A 12,051-nucleotide genomic window follows, 5' to 3' on the forward strand; every position below is an offset into this window, starting at 1 on the left:
TTGTTTTTTGAAGCAGTTTGTGACAGAACCTACAAGGGGAAATAACCTGCTTGACTTAGTTATGGCAAACAATGAATCCCTTGTTAATAATTTAGAAGTTTCAGAGGAACTGGGTGCTAGCGACCACAAATCAATTACATTTAGCATTGAATGGAAGTATTATAGTAGGGATAACTCAGTAACAGTCCCAGATTTTCGCTTAGCAGATTACGATGGCCTTAGAGAACACTTATCATCTGTTGACTGGGGTAACGAAGAGAGCTATCAATATGACAGTTTTCTGAACACAATACATGCTGCTCAGAGAACGTTTATCCCTTACAAAGAAATTAGATCAAATAGAAATGACCCAAAATGGATGAATAATAGGCTGAAATATCTACTAGGGCATAAGAAAGGAATTTATAGGCATATCAAAAGAGGCGAGAGTCATCTTATGAATCAGTATATTGACATTAACCCTTTCAGGGTCCAAGGCCCAAATCTGGAGTCATGCACCAGTGTCCAAGAATTTAAAAAAAAAAATTTGTTATTTTTTTCTTATGAAATCATAGAGAATCTTTTTGTGAAGGTAATAAAACAAAAATTACGAAATTTGGTGGAAAATTGACGAAATTATGCTCTCGCAAATTTTGATGTGTCAGCGATATTTACGAATCGGCGATTTTGCCGACTTTGACTCCCATTTTAGGCCAATTACATTATTCCAATCAACCAAATTCTTAGCTATTTCACTGGTATTACTTCTATTCTATCGATTGAGCACAAGAAATCGCCAAATCAACTGTTTCAACTACAAAATAAAGTGATCGGAAATTGTTAATTTGGCCAATTTAACACAAAGTTCAAAATATTCCAATTTCAAAATAGGGTCCAGAATAAACAATGTAGGCATTCCTGGCACTAAACTAACATTTCCTCTGTTCATTAGTTATGTTTTGAGGCTTTACAAATAAATTTCATTTTGATTTTTTATTCACATAATGAATTTTTATTCACACCAAAAAATAGAAGATTTACTGTTATGCAATACTGTAATAATTGTATAAATATCATCACCATATTTGTGAATGTATATTAGACCCACCAGCTGACGTGTATTAGACGTGTGAGGTCGTTTGTTTACTCTTGAATATCGGCAAAAATTTAACATTTCCGCTACTTTGAGCTCAGTTTCAAGCCATTTCCAGTGCTAAAACCAATCAAAATCATCTCTATTTCTGTAATATGTCTTCCATTCTATCAAATGAGACCAAGAAATCGCATATACAACTATAAAAAACATACGAAAAAACACTGCAAAGTTGCTGATTTAATCGAAAAATCATGATTTCAGTTTTTTTCTCTCATTATACACAGTGTGCTGCAGGATCTGTTTTATGTGGTGCACACATACCACATAGATGTATTCTCTCATATCTAGGCCCAAATGTACCACTCACAGTTTATCAGAATGAGCTGAGCTCATGGCGTAGATCTACGGTTTGGACACTCACCGTAAAGCCGTAGATCTACGGGACGGACCCTGAAAGGGTTAAGAGGGAAATTAAAAAGGGGATAAGAAAAGCTAAAAGGGACTATGAAATTAAAGTTGCTAGGGATTCTAAAACTAACCCAAAAAGTTTTTTCCAGGTATATAGAACAAAAGTCAGAGATAAGATAGGTCCCCTTAAAAATAACTATGGGCATCTTACTGACAAAGAGAATGAAATGTGCTCGATTTTAAATAATTATTTTCTCTCGGTTTTTACACAGGAAGACACTAATAATATTCCAGTAATTAATTTTTATAGTGGGCCAGAAGAAGATAAATTATGTAACATCACAGTCACTAGTGAAATGGTTGTGAAGCAGATAGATCGATTGAAGCAAAATAAGTCTCCGGGTCCTGATGAGGTTTTTTCAAGGGTTCTTAAGGAATGCAAAATGGAAGTCTGTGAACTATTAACTAATATTTTTAATTTATCTCTTCAAACAGGTGTAGTGTCTGATATGTGGAAGATGGCTAATGTAATTCCTATTTTTAAAACAGGGGACAAGTCGTTACCATCAAATTATCGCCCAATAAGCCTGACCTCAATTGTAGGCAAATTACTAGAGTCAATTATAGCTCAGATTATAAGAAGCCATCTCGATAAGCATAGCTTGATTAATGATACTCATCATGGATTCACAAGAGGCTGGTCTTGCCTAACTAATTTGTTAACTTTCTTCAGTAAAGCTTTTGAGGCTGTTGACCACGATAAAGAATTTGATATTATTTACTTAGATTTTAGTAAGGCATTTGATAGAGTTCCGCACCAAAGACTGTTGAAGAAAGTTGCAGCTCATGGCATTGGTGGAAGGGTGCTCTCGTGGATCGAATCATGGCTCACAGACAGGAAGCAGAGAGTGTCCATAAATGGGGTTAAATCTGAGTGGGGATCAGTAACAAGTGGCGTTCCACAGGGATCAGTCTTGGGCCCGTTGTTGTTTATAATATATATCAATGATCTTGATGAAGGAATTACTAGTGATATGAGCAAATTCGCCAATGACACGAAGATAGGTAGGAAAATTGATTCAAACGTAGATGTTAGGGAACTTCAGGAGGATTTAGACAAACTCTACTCTTCGTCAGAAAAGTGGCAGATGCAGTTCAATGTAGATAAATGCAAGGTTCTGAAGCTCGGGAGTGTCCATAACCCTAGCACTTATAAGTTAAATAATGTAGAAGTTAGCCATACAGATTGCGAAAAGGACTTGGGGGTTATGGTAAGCAGCAACCTTAAACCAAGACAGCAATGCCTAAGCGTACGTAATAAGGCAAATAGATTACTGGGATTTATATCAAGAAGTGTAAGCAACAGAAGTCCAGAGGTCATATTGCAGCTTTATACATCATTGGTAAGGCCTCACCTAGATTATGCAGCTCAATTCTGGTCTCCATATTACAGAATGGACATAAATTCGTTAGAAAACATTCAGCGTAGGATGACTAAATTAATACATAGCATTAGAAATCTTCCTTATGAAGAAAGATTGAAGACTCTTAAGTTACATTCACTTGTTAGACGAAGAATGAGGGGAGACCTGATCGAAGTGTATAGGTGGAAGATAGGTATTAATAAAGGGGATATTAACAAGGTCTTGAGGATATCTCTCCAAGAGAGAACCCGCAGTAATGGATTTAAATTAGATAAGTTTAGATTTAGAAAGGACATAGGAAAGTATTGGTTTGGAAATAGGGTAGTTGATGAGTGGAACAGTCTACCTAGTTGGGTTATTGAGGCTAGGACTTTGGGTAGTTTCAAATTTAGGTTGGATAAGTACATGAGTGGGAGGGGTTGGATTTGAGTGGGACTTGCACATTAGAGCTTATTTCTTGGGTAGCATTGAAAATTGGGTTGGTCAAATGTTTGTTAGTGGGATGAATTGTAAAGGACCTGCCTAGTATGGGCCAACAGGCCTCCTGCAGTGTTCCTCCTTTCTTATGTTCTTATGTTCTTAACAAATTCGTTTGGTATTGGCACTCGAACAGCCTTCTGGAACGAATTAAGTTCATATCCCGAGGTACCACTGTATATCACGAGGTTGCTAACTTTGTGAGAGGATAATTCTGTAAGTTTTCCATCAGATTTCTTACTTTTGATGTCATTACCATCAGGAAAAGATTTTCTATCATTTCAAAGCAAAAATAATTTTTTTTTTTTTTTTAATATTTTGCGACACAGAGGCACTTCAGGATTTGGGGTCACGACAGTCAAAGGGTTAAGGGGTTAAGCACAGAAAAAATAATCAGAGTTTGAAAAATCCTTAATTATACAAAATAAAGCACAGTTTAATAGAGAAAAAACCTAAATAAAAAAGAGAAAAAACATACCATAAAGAGCCAAGAAAACAAAATTAATTAAAAAACACATGAAATACAACACAAGAAATTTACAATGAATGAATACATGTCTGACTGAGACTGACTACAAGGCAAGGGTCTTTGTTAGGTGTACACAAACAACAGGAACTCTGAAAAATTGGCACGTTCGAAAAAATGGCCATTGCGAGAAAATGGCATGGCATGTGAAAATTGGCACGGCTGTGTTTGTTCGGCACCCGATTGTGTGTTCGTGACCAGATGCAAAAATTTGGCAAATTTTTTGGTCGTGAACTGATTTGTTCGTGTTCGGAAGTGTTCGTGACTAGAGGTTCCACTGTATACTGTGATTAACAAAGGGCCCAACAGTGACCCCTGTGGAACACTGCTTGTGATGCATCCCCACTCTGATTTCTCCCCATTTATGCAAACTCTCTGTTGCCTATCTGTCAACCATGCCTCTGTTTGGGAAAAAAAAAATTCTCCTATTCCGTGTTCCTTACTTTCTTCAACAATCTCTGATGTGGAAATCTATCAGAAGCCTTATATAAGTCCATATACACGATATCATATTCACTACCATGATCTATGTACCTCTTCAAATACCTTAGTGAAAAAAGTTAGTAAATTGGGTTTATACAGGTGCTTATTGATGTGAAGAAGGTATGATGCGCAGATAACCTGCATATGGACTTCAGTAAGGCTTTCGATAGAGTTACACATCAGAGGCTATTGAGGAAACTTAAGGCACACGGAATAGGAGGAGAATTTTTTTCCTGAGTAGAGACACGGCTGACAAATAGGCAGCAGCGAGTTTGCATAAATGGGGAGAAATCAGAATGGGGGCACGTCACAAGCTGTGTTCGTAAGGAGTCAGTGTTGGGCCTGTTGTTGTTCACAATTTACATAAACAACATAGATGAGGGAATAAATAGCGACATAAACAAATTTGCTGATGACACCAAAATAGGCCGTCCAATTTATTCTAATGAAGACACTAGAGCACTCCAGGATGATTTGAATAGACTGATGCAATAGTCAGAGAAGTGGCAGATGCAGTTTAATATTGACAAATGCAAAGTTCTAAATGTTGGACAGGTAAATAACCATGCCACATATAAACTAAATAATGTAGATCTTAATACTACTGATTGCGAAAAGGATTTAGGAGTTCTGGTTAGCAGTAATCTAAAACCAAGACAAGAGTGCATTAGTGTTCACAATAAAGCTAACAGAATTCTTGGCTTCATATCTAGAAGTATAAATAATAGAAGTCCTTAGGTTGTTCTTCAACTCTATATATCCTTGGTTAGGCCTCATTTAGACTATGCTGCTCAGTTCTGGTCACTGTATTACAGAATGGATATAAATGCTCTGGAAAAAGTACAAAGGAGGATGACAAAGATGATCCCATGTATCAGAAATCTTCCCTGTGAGGATAGACTGAGGGCCCTGAGTCTGCACTCTCTCAAAAGGCATAGAATTAGGAGGGATATGATCGAGGTGTATAAATGGAAAACAGGAATAAATAAAGGGGATGTAAATAGCGTGCTGAAAATTTCCAGCCAAGACAGGACTCCCAGCAGTGGTTTCAAGTTGGAAAAATTCAGATTCAGGAAGGATATAGGAAAGTACTGGTTTGGTAATAGAGTTTTGGATGAGTGGAACAAACTCTCGAGTACAGTTATTGAGGCTAAAACGTTGCATAGTTTTAAAAATAGGTTAGATAAATACATGAGTGGGTGTGGGTGGGTGTGAGTTGGACCTGACTAGCTTGTGCTGCTGGGTCTGATGCCGTGCTCCTTCCTTGAGTGGAGGTAACCAGACTGGGTGGGTCATTGGGCTAATCCGGGGGGGGGGGATTGGGTTAATCCGAGGGGGAGGGAGACATGGGCCTGCTCTGCATGGGTCAGTAGGCCTGTTGCAGTGTTCCTTCTTTCTTATGTTCTTATGTAGGAGACAAACTTATGACAATATTTTGGTCTGGCTTTGACCATTGACAATTTACACTGTTAATGGCCCACTGTGTGACTTACTAGTGGTCCAAGTTGGATTGGAGTGCCATCATATGCTTCAGTCTTCTAAGTGAGAGTTATCTGTGCATTGTTCCAACCACAGTATTGTGACTTCATTTTTTTAAGGTATGACTTATTCTAGGTGGGCCCTTTAGGGATCCTATGCAGAAAAATAATTTTATTTTGTAGACTTTTCATAAACCTGTGTCATTAGGAATTCAAATGTGGTAGGGAAGCACACTTACATAACTGATTCAGTAGTTTTAAAGTGAGTATCATGTATTTTTTCCTTTTCATTTCATTTCAGAATTTAATGATGCAAATACCTTGTGCAACTACCTTCAAGCAATTAGTGACCTATTAGGGGGAACTACCTCTTATCTAATCAGTGATGTAACGGAAGGTGATTCTGAGGATGAAGATGATGACTCGATGGACTCCTCAAAACCAGTTGATCCTGTTTTATGTAAGGTATGATGTAACTTTAATTACAGGTAATATAAACAAGTACATTGCTATAACTCAAGTATATTTTTCCACTTGATACGTGCTGAATAAGGCAGAACTCTGTACATTATTTGAAAGATGTGTTATTTTACAGTTGTGCAAAAATATACAGTGGACCGTCAGGCAACAGTGGAATCAGCTAACACCAAAATTGGATAGCGGCATGTTTTTGCATCATAATGTTGGCTAGGCTAACGCCCAACAACTCGGTTAAGGGCATTTGTTCCGAATGTGTCCGCATGGCCTGAGCCCACGTAAAGCCAGTGTGCCGTTGTTTACAAGCCAGGGAATGCGATTCCTCCTGTACATGCTATATACACCTACCATCCGACTTACGACTGAGTTCGGTTCCGAGAAACCGGTCATAAGTCGAAATGGTCGTAAGTCGAACTTTACTACTGAATATCAACAAAACATTTTGGTAATGACTTTTTTTTTTATTGTTTTATTTTGGTATTTCATGTTTTACTTTACTTTTTATGTTGTTAGTATTGTATTTTATACTGTAAGGTTTAGGATAAACACTGTGTACAACACAAATAGTTGATTATTTCCCAGAAATTTGGCATAAAAAACATGGTCGTAAGTCGAGTGGTCGTAAGTCGAGCAGGTCATAAGTCGGATGGTAGGTGTATTTTGTATTATTCCATTGTTTTTAGTGCTTGTAACTGCTAAATAAGCCACCATGGGCCCAAAGAAAGCTTCTAGTGCCAACCCTGTGGTAAAGAAGGGAAGAAGCACAATAGAATTCAAGAAAAAACTCATAGCAAAGTACCAAAGTGGAGGAGGAAGAGAGAAGGGAGAATGTGCCTTCTGCAGTGATTCACTGATTCTACGATATGTATGATACTAAAGCAGCAGGTATCGATAAAGGCTATAGTGCCAGCCAGCAATAAAGTGTAGAATTAACAGTATAGCAAGTAAGTTAAGCGAGTAAGCGATAGAAAAACGACTCGAAAGTAACTCTCCAATGTTGTTGGATATGTATCAGGCCAATGAACATTCGCCGGCCTGCTATGTATCTTCCACCACCCTGTTGTTGCAAAAGGTGCAAGTATCTTTTCGAAATACAGATCGCAAGTACTCGAAGATGTTGAGAGACTGTTATTGGTGTGGATATATGAAAAACAGATAGCAGGGGATAGCATCTCTCAAGCGATCATATGTGAAAATGCAAGGCAGTTGCATGATGATTTAATTAAAAAAATGCCTGCAACTAGTGGTGATGTGAGTGAATTTAAGGCCAGCAAAGGTTAGTTTGAGAGATTTAAGAATCGTAGTGGCATACACAGTGTGATAAGGCATGGTGAGGCTGCCAGTTCGGACAAAAAAGCGGCTGAAAAACATGTGCAGGAATTCCAGGGGTACATAGAGGCTCAAGGACCGAAACCCCAACATGTGTTTAATTGTGACAAAACAGGCCTGTTTTGGAAGAAAATGCCAAACAGGATCTATATTACACAGGAGAAAAAAGCACTCCCAGGACACAAGCCTATGAAGGACAAATTCAAATTCAAAGTTTATTCTCTATAAGGATTACAATGCTGAGTTTACAGAATTTGGCTATTGTGTGGTTTACATGTAGTAAAATAATAATTAATGCAAATGATGCAAACTCCTCCACCCAACCAATCACAGTAGGAGTCCCACAAGGAAGCGTCCTTGGACCACTCCTCTTTCTCATCTACATCAATGATCTACCGAATGCATCACAGCTACTCAAACCCATATTATTTGCAGATGACACTACATATGTATTTTCCCACCCAAACACAGTCATACTAGCAAACACAGTCAATGTTGAATTACAGAAAATATTTGCCTGGAAACAAAGCTGCAAATGATCCAATTAACATTATGCTAAATGGATCATCAGTCACAAGACTCACAGAGGGAAAATTCCAAGGTAGCCTTAAGTTCTGGACACACATACAACAAATCACCAAGAAAATCTCCAAGACTGTAGGCATACTATCAAAGATAAGGTACTACTTTCCACAATCAGCTCTCCTGACACTGTACCATTCACTCATATACCCTTATCTTACATATGGAATTTGTGCATTGGGATCAACAACATCCAATCACCTAAAACCCCTAATAACCCAGCAAAAGGCAGCAGTAAGAATGATAACAAATTCCCAATCCTGCCAGCATACTCGACCAATTTTCAAAAGTCTGAATCTGCTTACCATTAAGAACATCCATACTTATTCATGTGCCTACTACATACACAGAACAATACATGCAAATATAAACCTCCCACTCAAACTTTCCTCACCAACCTAAACAGGACACATGACCACAACACAAGACACAGATCTCTTTTTGATATACCTCGCGTCCATATCGCACTGTGTAAAAAGTCTATGCACATAAAAGGCCCCAAAATATGGAATTCATTACCAGAAGATATTAAAGTAACCCAGTCTGAAAATCAATTTAAGACTCTTCTCAAAAGCCACTTAATCACCCTAGACTAAATGCTATGTACATAGTATACATTTACTCACCTATGTACTCCCACATCATAACTGAAACAATCACATTGAACCTTTTATCCATTGCTGACAGGAATATAATTGAATCATTGTTTTTCACAAAAGCATTTTAGAATATAAATACGTATATCTTTGTATAATACAAATTTTGATTCATTTATAATTACAGTGGACCCCCGCATACCGATTTTAATCCGTGCAAGAGGGCTCATTGGTATGCGAAATAATCGGTATGCGAATGAATTTTCCCCATAAGAAATAATGGAAATCAAATTAATCCGTGCAAGACACCCAAAAGTATGAAAAAAAAAATTTTACCACGTGAAATATACATTTTCCTACACACAAAGAGAAGGATACATGCACAATAGTAGAGTAGTACATGCACAGTATGTATTGTGCATGTACTAGTCTACTAAATGAAGAATAAATGACACTTATCTTTATTGAAGATGCAGCAATGACTGATGAGACACTGTGTCCTGGGAGTGCCTTTTCCTCCTGAGTACTGTAGGTCCTGTTTGGCATTTTCTTCCAGAACAGGCCTTATCACACTGTGTATGTCACTACGATTCTTAAATCTCTCAAACCAACCTTTGCTGGCTTTAAATTCACCAATATGAGCACTAGTTCCAGGCATTTTTCCCTGTTCACCTGGGTGTTAGTCGACTGGTGTGGGTTGCATCCTGGGAGACAAGATTAAGGACCCCAATGGAAATAAGTTAGACAGTCTTCGATGACACTGACTTTTTTGGGTTATCCTGGGTGGCAAATCCTCTGGGGTTAATTGTTTCTTGGTATATTCTCAATAAGCCACACCAACAACAGTGCTACAGCAGCAGCAGACGATGCTACAGCAGCAGCAGCAGCAGACGATGCTACAGCAGCAGCAGCAGCAGACGATGCTACAGCAGCAGCAGCAGCAGACGATGCTACAGCAGCAGCAGCAGCTGACAGTGCTACAGCAGCAGCAGACGATGCTACAGCAGCAGCAGACGATGCTACAGCAGCAGCAGACGATGCTACAGCAGCAGCAGCAGCTGATAGTGCAGCAGCTGTACCACCAATAGTAGCGATGGTTGATTGGGGTTCATTATACAACCTGGCCAGCTCGGAGACACGCACTCCACTTTCATACTTATCAATGATCTTTTTCTTCATCTCTATAGTAATTCTCACCCTTATTGCTGTAGGGTTGGCACTAGAAGCTTTCTTGGGTCCCATGGTCACTTATTTTCCAGATAAAATCACCAAAAACACTGTAATAATACGAAATGTTACGATTGTATGCTTGGATGCTACCGCGGAGGCTGGCTGGTAAACAATGCCACCGGCGGAACATGTGAGGCTGGCTAAGGCGCACATTGGACGCGTCTCGGACGAACAGCGGTGAGCGGGTTTTTAAGCGGTATGCGAGGCAAAATTTTTGCGATTAAAGCAAGCGGTATGCGGATTAATCGTTATGTGATGCCAACGGTATGCGGGGGTCCACTGTAATACTCTACTGTACAACTATGAAATAATTACTTTCCTACTGTACAACTATGATATACTACTCCTTAGTATTAAGTAGAATGTAAGCCAATAATGTTAAGTTGGCCCATAATGCCAATTCAATTCAATTCAATTCAGTTTATTCTCTATAAGGGTTACAATGTGGGGTTTACAGGTTTTGGGTATTGTGTGGTTTACATGTTATAAAATACTAATTACAGAGGGGGGCCACTAGGACACCTAGCCTGGCTAGGCATTTCGAGCAGACTTAGATTAATTCTTAACAATAAATCCTTACAGATTATGGTATTAAGGCTAAGTGACTAAATCATAATTTGTGAGTTTAGCAATGTGAATGCTTTTGTTTTGGCACAATACAAAGTGTCTATCTTGGAGTATCATAAGCAAACTTATGACTAGTTAGGATTTATTATTTTAAGATTAAGATTAGTATTTCTGGGTTTATAGTTAGTGGGTGAGTGAGTGAGTGTAATTGTGAACCACCAGATGGTTATCATGTAGTTAGTTGTCGGGGTGGATCAGGGAGATAAGATGTTTTCTAACTGTAGTTTTGAAAGTGATGAATGTGTCTGCAGTTCTAGAGTTTTCAGGTAGGGTGTTCCAGATTTTAGGTCCTTTGAAATACATTGAATTTTTGTAAAGGTTTATTCGAACACGGGGAATGTCATAGAGATGTTTGTGTCTGGTGTTATGCCTGTGGATCCTGTCACAACTATCAAGAAAGCATTTTAGGTCAAGGTTAATATTGGAATTTAAGGTCCTGTAGATATAGATTGCACAGTAGTAAGTGTGGATGTTCTGAACAGGGAGTAAGTTTAGATCTATGAAGAGTGGGGGGGGGGTGTTGTCAGGGATGGGATTTAGTGATTATTCTTACTGCAGCTTTTTGTTGGGTTATTATTGGCTTTAGGTGTGTTGCTGCAGTTGAACCCCAAGCACAGATAGCATAGGTGAGGTATGGATATATAAGTGAATGGTATAGTGTGAGAAGGGCAGTTTGCGGCACGTAGTATCGTATCTTGGAGAGGATCCTCATTGTTTTGGATAATTTTTTTGTTATGTGTTGGATATGGGTGCTGAAATTTAGGTTGTTGTCGAGGTATAGGCCAAGGAATTTGCCCTCATTATGTTTGGCAATTAGAGTGTTGTCGATCTTAATGTTAAGTGTCGCACCACCTGCTCTGCTACCAAACATAATATACAGTGGACCCCCGCATAACGATCACCTCCGAATGCGACTAATTATGTAAGTGTATTTATGTAAGTGCGTTTGTACGTGTATGTTTGGGGGTCTGAAATGGACTAATCTACTTCACAATATTCCTTATGGGAACAAATTCGGTCAGTACTGGCACCTGAACATACTTCTGGAGAGAAAAAATATCGTTAACCGGGGGTCCACTGTAATAGGTTTTCCAGTGTTAAGTGTAAGTTTATTGGCTGTCATCCAAGTCGATATTTTGAGCAGCTCCTCGTTAACAATGGTGTTGAGGGTGGCAAGATTAGGGTGGGAGATGACGTAAGTCGTGTCGTCAGCAAAGAGAATGGGTTTCAGGTGTTGGGATATGTTTGGAAGATCATTGATGTAAATGAGGAAGAGCAGGGGTCCAAGGACACTTCCTTGCTGAACTCCAGTATCAAGTGGCCGTATTGATGAGGCTGT

General features: G+C 38.8%; 1 protein-coding gene across 6 annotated transcripts in view; it reads left to right on the forward strand.

Moving 5' to 3' along the window:
* LOC128688738 (ubiquitin-protein ligase E3C) overlaps positions 1–12,051 on the forward strand; it is a 401,351-nt gene that overhangs the window by 194,488 nt on the left and 194,812 nt on the right. For all 6 annotated transcript variants that reach the window (XM_070084672.1, XM_070084678.1, XM_070084673.1 and 3 more), the window contains one exon: positions 6,173–6,336. In XM_070084672.1, the coding sequence (XP_069940773.1) occupies positions 6,173–6,336 (164 nt within the window). The remainder of the gene's footprint in view (positions 1–6,172; positions 6,337–12,051) is intronic.

This window comes from Cherax quadricarinatus, chromosome 13 (assembly GCF_038502225.1).
Source record: "Cherax quadricarinatus isolate ZL_2023a chromosome 13, ASM3850222v1, whole genome shotgun sequence".
Classification (NCBI taxonomy): Eukaryota; Metazoa; Arthropoda; class Malacostraca; order Decapoda; family Parastacidae; genus Cherax; species Cherax quadricarinatus.